General features: G+C 53.3%; 1 protein-coding gene across 17 annotated transcripts in view; it reads left to right on the top strand.

Annotated features, from left to right (window-relative positions):
• Window positions 1-15,828, top strand: part of CAMKK2 (calcium/calmodulin dependent protein kinase kinase 2) — a 66,878-nt gene that overhangs the window by 46,178 nt on the left and 4,872 nt on the right. For 2 of the 17 annotated variants that reach the window (XM_016924397.4, XM_016924396.4), the window contains exons 12-17: window positions 1,997-2,070; window positions 2,157-2,244; window positions 3,301-3,429; window positions 6,796-6,896; window positions 7,422-7,464; window positions 14,301-14,372. In XM_016924397.4, coding sequence (XP_016779886.1) covers window positions 1,997-2,070; window positions 2,157-2,244; window positions 3,301-3,429; window positions 6,796-6,896; window positions 7,422-7,464; window positions 14,301-14,372 — 507 coding nt within the window. Of the gene's footprint in view, window positions 1-1,996; window positions 2,071-2,156; window positions 2,245-3,173; window positions 3,430-6,795; window positions 6,897-7,421; window positions 7,465-7,907; window positions 8,452-11,172; window positions 14,373-15,828 lie in introns of those variants that run through there. The other 15 variants (XM_016924399.4, XM_016924398.4, XM_016924403.4 and 12 more) reach the window with 11 other exon arrangements.

Here is a 15,828-nt window from a genome sequence, read left to right as displayed (position 1 = left end):
CTCCTGAGCCTGATGCTGTTCTGATGTTCTTTCCATCAGGGTATTCCTAGAAGCTTTTGTCAGAGGGGTAGCATTGGAATGGAAGTTAAAAGCTGTTTACCATTATTGATTTAGGGAGTGCTGTTTGGGCTTTTCTGTTGTTGTTATTTTGTTATTATTGATATCTGGGGGCTTCTCTCTCTATTTTTTTTTTTTTTTTTTTTTTTTTTTTGAGATGGAGTCTTGCTCTGTCACCCAGGCTGGAGTGTAGTGGTGCGATCTCGGCTCACTGCAACCTCCGCCTCCCGGGTTCAAGCCATTCTCCTGCCTCAGCCTCCTGAGTAGCTGGGACTACAGATGCCAGCCACCACACCTGGCTAATTTTTGTATTTTTGTAGAGATAGTGTTTTGCCATGTTGGCCAGACTGGTCTCAAACTCCTGACCTCAGATGATCTGCCAGCCTGGGCCTCCCAGAGTGCTGGGATTTGGGATTACACGTGTGAGCCACCATGCCTGGCCTTCTCGTTTTAACTCTGAAGTTCAGTTTGATTATGTGAGCAATAAAAACGTAGATTTTTCCCGTTCCTGAGCTTGTGTTCTTATTGAGGAAAGCCTAAGAAACTGGTCCCATGAAGAAGTAAAGGAGTTTATACCGATTGCCTCTCAATATTTGATTAGAAAATTTTTCAATCATGTAGCAAAGCTGGAAGAACTGTCCAGTGAACACCCACATACCCACCACCTGGATTCTGCTATATTAACCTTTTCCTGTGCTTGTCTGTTCATTCCTTACCCATCCCTCAGTCCATCTGGTTTCTTAATGGATTTCAGAGTAAGTTATCACCATCTCCACTCTTCCTTCCAAATGCCTTAGAAGGCAGTGATTAGCTAGAGCTCAAGTCACTGCTCTTAATGAAATCGTTTTCCTTAGACAGGGGTGGTTCAGGTACCTCTCTGCCACCTTCTCCAACATTTTCAGTGTCCCGTGTAAAGATTCCTTTTCCAGCACACATGACCAAGCTACTCTTGAGTCAGGCCCTCAGCTGGGTGAAAGCATCGATTTGTCACCCAGAAGGTGGTGCAAAAATAGGCTTCAGAGTCAGCTGAATCTAGGCTTAAATCCCTCTTTGTACTTCCTGGGACACGTTATTTCTCTGAACTTCTGTTTTTCTCTTCTGTAAAATGAGAATACTACTTATTATTTCTGATGACTTCTGAGAGGATTGACAGAAATAATTCAAGTATCCATTAATTCAGCAGATATTTATTGAGCCCTTACTTTGTGCAGGAACGTGCCTAGGCACGGAGAGTCCGCAGTGAGCAAGACAGACAGAAATCCCTGCCTTCTTGGAGCTAACGTTCCCGTGGGAGGGATTAAACAATAAACAAATCTGTACGATAACGTCAGGGATAAGTGCTATGATGAGGAGTGATGTGGGCGGTGGCGGCATTGGGGGTTGTCTGTTTTAGACAGGGCTTCAGGAAGGCCTCCCTGAGAAGGAGAGCTTTAGTCAGACACCTGCATGGTGGGAGAGACCAAGCCACGTAGATGTTGGTGAGAAGAACATTCCAGGGACGCGGAACAGTGAATGAAAACCTCAGGGTAGGGCGTGGCGCGATCCAGGCTAAGCCCTTGAAAATCACTGCTGCTGCCACAAAGTCTTTTGTGTTATTCTTCTTGTTCCTGTTGTTCACCTGGCAAGTGGGTGACGAGCAGGGTTTGCTTTGGTGTAAGTAGGTAAACTGAGGCCCAGCTACAGAGGGAGGCTGCAGTGTGCTTGGGAAAGGCCCTAGCCCTTCGAGAGGGCCATTCCTGGCTCCGCCCTGCGTCGGCCAGGCCCCACACCCCTGTGTCTGGGCCATTCTCGGGGAGAATGGGAACTGCTTGCCCCCTAGCCTGGGCCGCGATTGTTGATTTCTCTGCTGTATCCTATGTGAAGTGGCACAGCACAGGTGGCCCTCGAAGGGCAGATGTGGCCACCATTGACTGCCACTCTGTCCCTGGCCTCTTTGCAGTGCCCATTCATGGACGAGCGGATCATGTGTTTACACAGTAAGATCAAGAGTCAGGCCCTGGAATTTCCAGACCAGTGAGTATCTCCCGCCGTCCCGCATCTCTCCTGTCCGAGTTCTTGGCGGTCCCGTGTCTGCCACCCTGATGCCTCTCCATCCCCAGGCCCGACATAGCTGAGGACTTGAAGGACCTGATCACCCGTATGCTGGACAAGAACCCCGAGTCGAGGATCGTGGTGCCGGAAATCAAGGTACCCTTGGCTCAGCCTGTGCCCCGTGCTTGGAATTGTTTGGCTCAGCCCTGCCTCAGCCAGACCCCACACCCTTGTGTCCACAGCACCACACCCTCCTTGGCACCGCTGTTCTCCTATGCCCCAGGGCCTCTGAGCTGCTGGGGGCTGTTGAGGGCTGGGGAGGAAGATTTGGTCGTTGTGTGCACTGTGACTGTGGGAGTGGGATCTATGACCCGCCAGCCTGCACTTGCTCTGATTGGCGTGGGCTGATGGGATCCACCCTCTGCAGACCAGCATGGGGCCTCCGTGCTCCACACCCTGCTCCCAGAGCTCAGGTCCTTTCCAAAGGCCAGTCCCTTTGAGAAACTGCAGTGAGGATGGGAGGAAATTAATGAGCAATTCGACCTCCCCAGCCTGCTGAATCCCACCCTCTTGCAGAAAGCACTTTTAGGAAAGTGTATTCCCCTACACATCTCCACTAATGCCACACACATATATCTGGCCCTCTAGGAAATCTAGAGATTTGCCCTGGGACTTCCTAGGCAGCTAGCTAACTGGCATTTGAAGGTCTTAACAGAAGGCAGCCCAAAAAGTCATGGATTGGGGCTTGGACCCCAGGGGGCAGACCCCTGCCTGGGTCCTCTCCTGATCCTGTCCTGCCAGCTGGTCCCACCATGCCTCCAAGCCTCTCTCTCCTGCTGTGAGATGGGGAGAATGCTGCCTGCTGTGCACTGAGCCTACCAGGTGTCAGGGATTGTGGCTGAGGAGTGATGGATGCTCCTTGGGCAGCCAGGCAAGGCAGATGCCAAATTCCCATCACTTCGGCCAAGACCCGGGGCCAGATGGAGAATCGCCCCACTCCCATTTCAGCCTTGTAGCTCCTCCCGTCCTGTCTCTCCGTCTTCACGTTTCCGCCCCTTTGCTCACCCCTGCCCTCTGCTCGCCAGCTGTTTTGCATGCCTGACCACAGGCCCTCGCCTCTCCCTCCTGCATGCCCTCGTGGCTCCGCTCGCTGGCAGGGCCCCCCGGTAGCCAGCCACACCTGCCCCTCACCCCTCCTGTCGTTCGTTGAAGCTGCACCCCTGGGTCACGAGGCATGGGGCGGAGCCGTTGCCGTCGGAGGATGAGAACTGCACGCTGGTCGAAGTGACCGAAGAGGAGGTCGAGAACTCAGTCAAACACATTCCCAGCTTGGCAACCGTGGTAAGGTGGATGGACCCCTGACCCAGAGCAGGGACCCAGGAGCCTGAGGTGGGGCCTGGCCAGGACAGGCCGGACACAGGCGGGTGCCCGGGAGTCAGATGTCCGGGGGCCGCCCCTAATCCACAGCTGCTGGCCTCTGGGCCTTGGTCATGTATCAGGCCAGGTGACCCCTGCATCTTCTGAGCCAGGTTCCATGTTACCATAGGAAGGGGAAGATTATCCTTCTGGAATTCCTGCTTTCAGAGCTCATCAGGGGAGAGGAACTAGGAGAAGTACCAGGCAGGGGCAAGGGTTGGGAGCTGGAGCCCAGGTCTCTAAGCCAGGATTCCCGCCTAGCTGGAATTGTAGGCTCCAGGGTGGATGGCGTAGCATATCTCATGTCTGCTGTGTGGGCAGCCACCAGGGGTAGGGGCAGGGACTTCCACGCACACACTCAGAAAGTTCTGCCCATCTCCTGAGAGTGAGAATTGCTTAGGAGCAAGTAGGTCCCCTTTTATGGCCTTGAATTTGGATCCTGACCCAGGAAGAAGGAGCCAGAATGTAGAGTCCTCAGGCCTAACCTTGGAGGCTCTGGGAATCGCCACTGACCAAGTCACTGTCCAGGAGGGCAGTTAGCTCCAAGAGGGAGACCAAGAGTCCCAGGGATCCAGGTTCCAGGCAGCAGGCTTGGGGACAGAGACCAGCAGGTTGTCCCACCACAGCCACCTCGAAAGGCCTGGTTGCAGTTGGCCAGCAGTAGTCCCAGTGGGCCGGCGGGCCCCTGGGCTCTGGGAGGGACCCTTGAGACTGGCTGGAAAGGCACAGAAGGTGCAGCTGTGAAGGATTGCCCCTGTAGGAGCCCAGATGCTGCTCCTGCTCCTCCAGCTTTGCACCTCTCTTCTCTGCTTCCCCACACACTTCCTCTCTCCTCCTCCCAAAGCTGAGCCCTGGCTGGGGCATCCATCCACATCTTCCTCCACTCTTTCCCCACCTGGGGCTGTGCATGACCTTCACTGTTGAAGACCCACCCACACCCACTCACCCTTCCTCAGCCACCCCTTGTGCCCGTAGACGAGGAGACAGCTGGCGTCGGACTGTGCACCCACCATGGGTTACTGTGTTCCAGGCTCAGGAGGTTCTCAGTCCTGAATCAGTTGCCCTCCCTTTCCTTCCCGGATCTCAGGGACGGGTTCTTGGGAGAAAGCGTCTGGCCCTGGAGGTCTGGAGTAGGCATTCATTATTCCGGAAACAGTTGTTGAACACTGAGTGGTTTCTCAGGCCTGTGCTGGGAGCAGGGGCTGGGTGGAGTGATGAACAAAAGCCCCATGGCCTCTGCCATGCTTGAGAGGCAGATACTGGTCAAACCAACAAATGTATGTACAGTGCAGTAGAGGGACCGCAGGACATGCCCCTAATGGAGGCACACTTGGACCCACTGGGAAGAAGTGGGTAGACACCGAGAGGATGGTAGGGTGTTAACTCCGCCGAGAGAGGGCGGACGGGCTAACACACTGGGTGGGGCCACTGAAGCAGGGCAAGGAAGGTGGAGGGAGGGTGTGGCGAGGTTTTACATCTTTACTCCAAGAGCATGGGTTTGAATCAGGGTTTGAACCAGGGCAGCTGGAGCAGGGATGGGCGGGTAGATACTGGGAAGTGGTCTGACTTGGGACAAGATGGCAAGGTCCAGGCCCCCTGCATGTGTTCATCATTTAGCAAACACTCACGGAGCAGCCAGTGTGTGCCAGGCACAGGTGTCAAAGATGAGCTTAGCCCAGTGCCTGCTCTCGGGGGTGGGGGGCTGGGGGGCTGGGGGAGGGGCTCCTGGCCTTATAAGAAAGATGGACCTGGGAAGAATCAGCCTCCTGTGTGATCAGAGGCCAGTGCAGAGAGATGCAAGGGCTGGGGGCTTCACAGAGGAGGAGCTCCTGCTCTGGGTTGACAAGGCCACAGGGGAGGCGGCAGGGTGGGCTCACCTGGGGAGTGACATCTGCTCAGACGCAGAGGAAAGAGGGGCTGGCATGTCCCAGTGACTGTAAGAACCTCAGTAGGGGAAGAGGCCTTCATTCTCTCTCTTTTTTTTTTTGAGATTGAGTTTTGCTCTCGTTGCCCAGGCTGGAGTGCGGTGGTGTGGTCTTGGCTCACTGCAACCTCCGCCTCCCAGGTTCAAGCAATTCTTCTGCCTCAGCCTCCCGTGTAGCTGGGATGACAGGTGCCTACCACCATGCCCAGCTAATTTTTGTATTTTTAGTGGAGACGGGGTTTCTCCATGCTGGCCAGGCTGGTCTCAAACTCCTGACCTCAGGTGATCCACCTGCCTCAGCCTCCCAAAGTGCTGGTATTACAAGCATGAGCCACCGTGCCCGGCCCCCCCGCCCGCTCCTTCTTTTAAATTGAGGTAGAATTCACATAACATAAAATTAAAGTGAGCAATTCAGTGACATTTGGGACATTCACAGTGACATGCAATTATCTCCTCAATAGTTCTGAACATTTTCATTACTTCACACCCCCGCCCATCAGCAATGACTCTCCATTCACCTCCCCCCAGCCCTGGCACCCACTCACCTGCCCTCTGTGTCTATAGATTTGTGTATTCTGGTGGAATCCTACACTCTGAGGCCTTTCGGGCCTGGCTACTTTGACGTAGGAGAAGGTTTTCAGGTCCGTTCGTGTTGTAGCATGGATCAGTGCTTCACTCCTTATGGCTGAATCATGTTCCATTGCACAGACAGACCGCTTTGAGTTTATCTTCTTCAGTTGATGGGCATTTGGGTGTTTGCATCTTTTGGTAAATCAGTGTTTCTTAAACACTTATTTTTCTTGTTAGCAGCAAATGCTTAAAAAGTCAGAAGCTCTGTGAATTCCCAAAACAGCTTGAAGGGGCACCGTGTCCTGGTTGGGGTGGGGTGAGGGGCCCAGTGACTCTTATGGGGCCTGCAGGCCATTCCCTTCATGGGAAATGGCAGCCAAGAGCATCACCAAGAATGACTGGTTCACGTCCTTGCTCCAGAACTTTCCGGGGCTCTCTGGCTGACCACAGGCCAAGTTCCAGACCCCTCTGGGTGGGGATGCTGAGTCAGGGAGTGAGGGGACCAGATCTGGGTTTTGGAAGGGATGGGAGGGAGGGAGGTAGAAAGCAGGGAGGCCTGGGAGAGACGCTGAGCAGTGGCTGAGGGTGTGGTGCAGGACAGCACCTTTTCCCAGAGGATTCTTTCGGCGGGGGTTGGTTGCGGGGTGGTGCTGCCCAGTTTCTCTCAAAGTCTGCCATCGGTCACCAGCCCTGGGAGCTGGCAGGGGCTGGGGAGAAGGAAGAGGGAGGATGTTGCCCAGAATCGCCCCCACATGGCCAAGCAGTTGCCTGCCACCTCCTCTTTTCTCCCTCTTCAGATCCTGGTGAAGACCATGATACGTAAACGCTCCTTTGGAAACCCATTCGAGGGCAGCCGGCGGGAGGAACGCTCACTGTCAGCGCCTGGAAACTTGCTCACGTGAGTGGCCGCCTGCCTTCTTGGGTGGGGGAGTGGTGGCTGGAGGCTAGGCTTGGGGCAGCCCTGCCCAGACCACTCTGCACAGGTCCTCCCTGAAGTGGTGCCATCTGGAGAGACTCAGATGAAACCCACCTGGTGCACTGGGACAGTCAGCACCCCAACCTGGGCTCAGCCCACCTCCTTTTGCTGACAGCTAATCCACCTGAAGTTTACCTTTCTCGGGGACTTGCACTGTAGCTGGGGGGCTCTTGATCAGTCAGAAGAAAAGCACTTTTGTGGCCCGGGACCGTGAGTGCCTGTTGGGGAGGTTTGAGGCTCTGTGCTGGGCGAGCAGTGTGGTCTCACTCCAGGACCCTGTGTGTCCATGCAGAGAGGTGTCTACTCATCTGCTGTCAACGCCACCCTGGCTCCAGCTCTATGAAGCTGGTGTTTGGGGTCTGAGTGTCTCAGGGTGGGGGAACGGGCATCCCGTGGATCCCAAGGGTCCCTTCTCACTTCCCTTTTCCCTCCCTCTGGTGATTCCAGCAAAAAACCAACCAGGGAATGTGAGTCCCTGTCTGAGCTCAAGGTAACGCCCGCCTGCCTGTGCCGTAGCCTCTGCTGGGGCCTGAGGGGGGCGGGTGGGCAGCTGCAGAGCACGGGGGCATCCCCACCCGGGCAGATGCTCCTTCCAGCCTGGGCTGCTGTGGCCCGGCTCACCGCGGGCCTCCAGACCCAGTATTAGAATGAGGGGCCTCGGGGGCTTGGACCCAATGGTGGGTCATGCATGTGGGCTGGGGCTGCGGGTGCATGGCGCTCCAGCTGGAATGCCTGAGAATGCACCCAGGTCTGAAGATCCTGTGTGGCACCCATGTCTTCTCAGTGCACGTCAATGGTGTTGAAGCTCTGTCACGGGGCCCATGGGTGCCCCCCCGAGTCCGCATGGTCAGCACATAGGTCAGGCATGCTGCACTGTGTGGCTCTTCGCTAGGGGCTCTCCAGCCTCCACTTCTCTTTCTTTGATGTGTTTAGACCTAGAAAATAAGTCCCCTTCCCGCCTGTTGCAAAGTAACGTAAGAGTTCCCTCACCCAAGTGGATGCAGACCTTCTTGCTGTCAGCCACCCTTCCTTCATACACATAGCCAGCCCAGGTGACCAGAACCTCCCAGGACAGATGAGGCTTTGTGTGTCCTTATGAGACTGGGAGAACCTGCTGGGCACCCCTGCTGCAGGTGCTGTGGTGGGTGGGGACCCCACTGCCCTTCCCACTGAGCACATCGTGGCCACCTGACTTGGTGGGAGCTCCAGGCAGTCACTTCTGTTTCTTAAAAATAGCTTTATTGAGGTACAATTCACATGCCATGTAATTCACCCATGGGAAGTGTATGATTCAGTGGTTTCTAATACAGACTTCTGCAGCCATTACCACCATCAACTTTACGACATTTTCATCAGCCCAAGAAGACACCCTACACTCCTTAGCTGTCCCCATCCAACTCCCCCACCCCAGTAACCACTCAGAATAGGTATGGATTTGCCTATTCTGGACGTTTCGTATAAATGGCGTCATACACTACGTGGCCTTCTGTGTCTGGCTTCTTTCTCTCAGCATCATGTTTTCAAGGTTCATCCATGCTCTACATGTATTAGTGCTTCATTCCTTTTCATGGCCAAATAATATTCCATTGTTTGGATGCACCTCACTTTGTTCATCCATTCCTCTGTGGATGGACTTGTCTCCACCTTTTGGCTATCGAATGAAGACTGATGCTATGAACATTTGTGTACAAGTGTTAGGAGTTGGCTTACGAGATGAAATGGATTGACCAGCAGGCTGGATGCAGTGGCTCACGCCTGTAATCCCAGCACTTTGGGAGGCCGAGGCAGGTGGATCATGAGGTCAGGAGTTTGAGACCAGCCTGGCCAATATGGTGAAACCCCATCTCTACTAAAAATACAAATATTAGCTGGGCATGGTGGCGCACACTTGTAGTCCCAGCTACTCGGGAGGTGAGGCAGGAGAATCACTTGAACCCAGGAGGTGGAGGTTGTGGTGAGCTGAGATCACGTCATTGAACTCCAGCCTGGGCAACAAGAGCAAAAATCTGTCTCAAAAAAAAAGGCTGGGCGCGGTGGCTCACGCCTGTAATCCCAGCGCTTTGGGAGGCCAAGGCAGGCGAATGACGAGGTCAGGAGATCGAGACCATCCTGCTAACACAGTGAAACCCCGTCTCTACTAAAAATACAAAAAAATTAGCCAGGTGTGGTGGTGGGCGCCTGTAGTCCCAGCTACTCGGGAGGCTGAGGCAGGAGAATGGCGTGAACCCGGGAGGCGGAGCTTGCAGTGAGCCGAGATTGCGCCACAGCACTCCAGCCTGGGCGACAGAGCGAGACTCCGTCTCAAAAAAAAAAAAAAAAAAAAAAAGAAAAGAAAAAGAAATGGATTGGCCACCCATCCCGTGGGAGTCAGGGCTTATATGGTAATCTAGGAGGGACACCTGTTTGGGAATTATTTATGCTTTTGAGAGAAACCTTGCCCTCCAGCATAGAGCAGGGAAAATGGCAGTCCTTCAGAACCAGTCTTCAGCAGTCTCAGAAGGCAGACACAGTCCCCAGCTTGTGCCCAGACAGACGCCTGGGCAGCCCAGCCTTGGGTGTGAGCCTCACGGATGATGGAGTGGAAACCCAGCGGGCTGGCCTTTCCTCGGCCTTCCTCCTCTCAATCTCCATTTTAGGGTCTGCCAAACTGGGGCTGCCTCCTGTCTGTGAGCAAGTCTGCTGTTGGTTTCTTTCCTATTTTCTTTCTTTCTTTTTTTTTTTTTTTGAGACAGGGTCTTGCACTGTTGCCCAGGTTGGAGTGTTGGAGTATAGTGGTGTGATCTCGGCTCACTGCAACCTCTGCCTCCTAGGCTCAAGCGATTCTCCTGCCTCAGCTTCCTGAGTAGCTGGGATTACAGACATGTGCCACCATGCCCAGCTAATTTCTGTATTTTTTCAGTAGAGATGGGGGTTTCACCATGTTGGCCAGGCTGGTCTTGAACTCCTGACCTCAGGTGATCCGCCTGCCTCAGCCTCCCAAAGTACTGGGATTACAGGCATGAGCCACTGCGCCCAGCCTTCGTTTCAATGAGATCAAAATTGCAAGACACCAGCAGATGGAGACTGGCCCCAAAGGGCTATGCTGCCCCTTCCTTTCTTCACCTGGGATCCCCTGCCCTCAGCCCCCAGCAGGTGGGATGCCTTGGTCATGGGAGCTCACAGAGCTGATTCAGGCACTGGGGGTCTTGGACTGGAGGCCTGCCTGCCGTCTGCAATGAGACCCAGCCCCTACCAACAGGCAACTGCGAGGGCAGAGACTGAGGGCCTGACCTAACGTCTAGTTACAGCGCCCCCCTCCCCAGGGACCTTACCCACATTCTCCATCAGAAACATAGGGAGCCAGACATCACGCTTCCTTTCCCTTGTGTAAGGACAGTCTCCCTCCTGGACAGGGGACATGGATTGTTGTGGGGGAAGGACAGACAGTAACCCATGTGGCATGCCCAGTGGCCTCCCTAAGAACAGGGGAGCTGTGTGATGGTGGTGAGGGGATAGGCTCGGGGATTCCCCTCGCACCTGTCACACCGTCCACGCTGTCACACCGGTGGCTGTAGCCTGAGCTCTTCAGGGAAACAAGGGCTCTCCTCCTCCCACTTCCAAGAAGGAAGGGGCCTCCTCTTCTGTCTGAGGTGCTCCTCCCTCAGGGCTGGCTGCAGGAGGGCTGAGGCGGGAGGATCCCTGGAGCAGTTGTCATCAGCCCTTTCTTGAGGGCCAGCTGTGTGCCAGGCCAGGCAGGGGAGGCTCTGATCACCCCCACACACAAGGAACTCAACATCTGGTGACTGAGGACAAGCGTCACAGTCCCTTCCCTGTAAGAGCTCATAGCCTAAGTGGGGGATCGAAGTACCTAAAAACCTGGTATGACAGGCGCCGTGGGGTGGGGGGTGCCTTCTACTTGGGATTTGTGCAGTGAATTTTGGTGTTACATAGTTTTGGAACTGTTGTACGGTTCCTTGCTATTTTTGGCAAATGATGCTGGTCTTTCATTTACAGAGGGGCTGGGTGCAAAGTCTCCTTTGAAAAATTTATGTGAGCAAGGAAAAGGGGAGAGGATCTCAAAGACTGGGTTACGTAGATCACGTTCCAGGGGGTGCGCGACGGCCCACTTGGGCAGGGGGCCCAGATGTGGGAGCAGCTGGCTCAAGGCCTCGCTGGCATTTCTCAGAGTCTTAATGTTGGTTTTCTGTTCGGTGAGCAGGAAGCAAGGCAGCGAAGACAACCTCCAGGGCACCGACCCGCCCCCCGTGGGGGAGGAGGAAGTGCTCTTGTGAGAGGCAGTCCCTGCGTGGAAAGTTGCTGGGCCCCCGCCCCCGGCTCCCCCGCACGCATGCATCCACTGCGGCCGGAGGAGGCCATGGAGCCCGAGTAGCTGCCTGGATCGCTCGACCTCGCATGCGCGCCGCGTCGCCTCTGGGGGGCTGCTGCACCGCGTTTCCATAGCAGCATGTCCTACGGAAACCCAGCACGTGTGTAGAGCCTCGATCGTCATCTCTGGTTATTTGTTTTTTCCTTTGTTGTTTTAAAGGGGACAAAAAAAAAAAAAAAAGGACTTGACTCCATGACGTCGACCGTGGCCGCTGGCTGGCTGGACAGGCGGGTGTGAGGAGTTGCAGACCCAAACCCACGTGCATTTTGGGACAATTGCTTTTTAAAACGTTTTTATGCCAAAAATCCTTCATTGTGATTTTCAGAACCACGTCAGATATACCAAGTGACTGTGTGTGGGGTTTGACAACTGTGGAAAGGCGAGCAGAAAACTCCGGCGGTCTGAGGCCATGGAGGTGGTTGCTGCATTTGAGAGGGAGTAGGGGGCTAGATGTGGCTCCTACTGCAAACCGGAAACCATGGCACCTTCCAGAGCCGTGGTCTCAAGGAGTCAGAGCAGGGCTGGCCCTCAGTAGCTGCAGGGAGCTTTGATGCAACTTATTTGTAAGAAGGATTTTTAAATTTTTTATGGGTAGAATTGTAGTCAGGAAAACAGAAAGGGCTTGAAATTTAATAAGTGCTTCTGGAAGGGGATTTTCCAAGCCTGGAAGGGTATTCAGCAGCTGTGGTGGGGAAACATTTCTCCTGAAAGACTGAACGTGTTTCCTCATGACAGCTGCTCAAAGCAGGTTTCTGAGATAGTTGACCGAGCTCTGGTAAATCTCTTTGTCAAATTACGAAAACTTCAGGGTGAAATCCTATGCTTCCATGTACATTACATGGCTTAAGATTAAACAAAAACATTTTTCAAGTCTCTAACTAGAGTGAACTCTAGAGCACAGTAGTTCAGAAACTATTTAGAGCTTCCAGGATATATTTCAGAGCTTCAGGCATGTGATCAGTTAGAGCCGATGAAACCTATGCCCGCCTGTATATATATTAGCAGCTTAGCTAGTTCATAACCTGTATATTCTAAAGACTGCTAAGGTTTTGTTTTCATTTTAAATCCTAGCTGATTGTTGTGGTCAATGAAATACCCAGTTTCTGGAGGGCCAGGTGGGAAATGCTTTCACTGGACCAACACACAAATGATCATCCTGAGGATCTGAGCTTCCCTAGACTCCACACAATAACCTTGGGGCACCCTTTTAGAGAAGACTGTTGAAACCCACAGCACTCGTTGGGGTATGAGGAAACCAGGGCTTGGCACAGGAAGTTCCCCTTTGTAGCTAAAAGTCCAGAAAGAAAGGGTTCATCTTTTTGACTTCCAACTGATATTGGGAAGTTTGGTTGAGGTTCAAGTGTGACTCCTTCCAGAGCCACAGGTAGGGGAGTGTGAAGTTGAGGGGGAGGAAAGCTGGAAGGACTCGGCCCTGGGAGATTCCCAGCTCTGCTTTCCAGCGCTTGGTGGAATCTGGGCTGGGGAAAGACGGCACCGGGAAACTCTGCTTCCCCATTGTTTCCATCTGATCAGCCGTGGTGTGAGGACTTCTCAGACAAAGGCAAGGCCTCGTGCCCCTGCCCAGCCCATTCATGGAGCCCTGGGCCTTCTTGGCTTCCATAGTTCCTAAGCTCTTGACTGTAGTTTAGCCAGACTTGTTTTGCTATCTTATAAGCAGTTCAGAATTAGGGAATGCTGGTTTTGAAGAGCAAAGGACAGGTAGTCTAGAGAGGGTCGTCTGGCCTGCTTGCTGGGTCTTTGTAACCCAGCACTTCCTCTTGCCCTCCTGGCTTTATGTTTATGGGGAGAGGACTCAATAGCTCCACCCCTTCTGGCACCAGATGGGGCTTGGTTAGTTTGCAATAAGCACCTTGCAGAGGTTAAAGCCAGCGGGTCCCTAGTCTTAGGCCCAGCCTGCTTGTGTGGGCTCTGGCCTGGCCTGGTGGCTGGCCCAGGGGGCAGCAGTGCTTAGAGCTTCTGCAGGGCTTCTCTTGTTTACACAGCTGCATCAGACAATGCCATTTCTCCCCACCACGGAACCTTCCATCTAAGATTTCTTCCAGGGAATGCCAGCAATCAGGCAGCACCCAGCTGTAGGGGCAGTGGGGTGGGGGAGACCCACATCGATGACTTTTTTTTTTTCTTTTAATGAAGAAACACCAAAGAAAGCTGTGGAAAGGACCTGCCCCACATGAAAAGGATAAGCCAAGATGGCTGTAAACACAGAGCATTTGAGCTGCCACTCTTGGAGCACATTGATTTTTCAAAAGCCAGCTCTGTCAGGAAAGGAGGTGCTGTTATGAGCAGCTCTTCCAGTGGGCAAAGAGGACGCCCATAATTTCTTCCATTGCTAGCTCATCTGTGGGACCAATTTGGTGTAAGCAACCTGTGGCCTGCACTTGTGGCCTCGAAGGAAGCACAAACCCTCCATCCACTTCCCATTTCCTCTGCCCTTTTCCACCTCCCCCTTCCATCCCACCAGCTGCCAGTGGCTCCCAGAAAGCCTTATTGAGCCCCTTGTTGACACTTGGGGCTGCGGAGGCCTCTCCCTACTGGTCTGGCCTTTCCTGAGAGGCAGGTCTTCCATCCTCAGAGCCTTTCTGGAACAAGGAGAATGCCTGTGCAGGTGGACACACAGGCCTGGCCTGTCGCTCTCACTTGTCTTCCAGCGGGGAGCTTCACGTTGCCGAGTGGAAGAACCATGACCTCCACTTGCTTCCAAGGTGCTAGGGAAGTTTCAGGGTACGCTGGTTCCCCTCTCCAGCTGGAGGCCAAGTTTCTGGGGACTGCAGACTTTTCTACTCTGTGATCAATTCAATGCCCGATGCTTCTGTTTCATTCCCGACCCTTTCTACTATGCATTTTCCTTTTATCAGGTGTATAAAGTTAAATACTGTGTATTTATCACTAAAAAGTACATGAACTTAAGAGAAAACTAAGCCTTTCGTGTTTTTCCACAGGTGTTTAAGCTTCTCTGTACAGTTGAAATAAACAGACAGCAAAATGGTGCCAAGCCTGGGCCTCTTCGGGAGGTTTGTATTGGTGATTGTTTATTTAGGCCGCCTGCCCTGATGTCTGTATTCCTTCCTCAGGCTGACAGCGAGGTCAGATGCCCAAGTCAAGGCTAATGTATTCAGCAAATCTCTAATTTAGAGCATGTCCTAGGACCTTGCTACTCAGTGTGGCTCCCAGACCAGTAGCGCCAGTGTCACCTGTGAGTGGGTTAGAAACGCAGGTGCCAGCCGGGCATGGTGGCTCACGCCTGCAATCCCAGCACTTTGGGAGGCCAAGGTGGGAGGATTGCTTGAGCCTAGGAGTTTGAGACCAGCCTGGACAACATGGCAAGACCCCATCTCTACAAAAAAAAAAAAAAATTAAAAAATTAATTGAGTGTGGTGGTGCATGCCTATGGTCCCACAGCTACTCAGGAGGCTGAGGTGGGGGGATTACGTGAACCCTGGAGGTCAAGGCTGCAGTGAGCTGTGATCATGCCACTGCACACCAGCCTGGGCAACAGGGCGAGACCCTGTTTCAAAAATTAAAAGAAAAAAATAAATGCAGATACCCAGGCTTGGCTTAAACCTGCTCCCCAGGTGACTCGTCTGCGTGCTGAAGTTTGAGCAGCACTGCTTTCGCAGGCAGGTAATTGCAAGATTCTGGTGGAGGCCAGACAGGTGGGCAGCCCCCGAGCAGTCTCAGTCACACTGAACTATGGCCTGGTATGCCACATGACACTTTACCCCACGAGGTAGGGATTAACCTCGTTTTATGGATCATCGTCTGTGAGGTGAGGCTCCAGAAAGTTAAGTCAGTTGTCCAAGGGTTAGAATTTGCCAGCAAAACCCTTCTGGTTTTCTTTTTTTCTTTTTTGAGACAGGGTCTCGTTCTGTCACCCAGGCTGGAGTGCAGTGGCAGTCTCGGCTCACTGCAACCTCCACCTCTCAGGCTTAAGTAATCCATCCACTTTGGGTTCCAAAGTAGCTGGGACCACAAGGGCCCACCACCACACCAGCCCCCACACCCAGATAATTCTTAAATTTTTTATAGAGACAGAATCTCACTATATTACCCAGGCCTGGTCTCAAACTCCTGGACTCAAGCAGTCCTCCCACCTCAGCCTCCCGAGTTGCTGGGACTACAGATGTGCACCACCATGCCTGGCTAATTTTTAAATTATTTGTAGGGATGAGGTCTCACTACCTGTTGCCCAGGCTGGTCTCAAACTCTTGGACCAAGTAATCCTCCTGCCTCAGCCTCCCAAAGTGCTGGGATGACAGGCGCGCATCACCACACCCAGCCTTCTGCTGGTGTTCATGGCATCTAGAAACACACCCGCCCCTCACCCCAACACTGGCTTGCTTTCACATTTGTTTTAGAAAAGAGGCTAAACAGCATCTCCCCCACTTTGGAAGACAGCCAGTGACCATCACTCCTTGACGAGCAAGATCATAAACACACCCATTGCCCTTAAGTCTGTTTTGTGCTGCT

This window comes from Pan troglodytes, chromosome 10 (assembly GCF_028858775.2).
Source record: "Pan troglodytes isolate AG18354 chromosome 10, NHGRI_mPanTro3-v2.0_pri, whole genome shotgun sequence".
Taxonomy (NCBI): Eukaryota; Metazoa; Chordata; class Mammalia; order Primates; family Hominidae; genus Pan; species Pan troglodytes.
The sequence above is the reverse complement of the archived record's forward strand: the minus strand, read 5'-3'. Positions and strand labels throughout refer to the sequence as shown.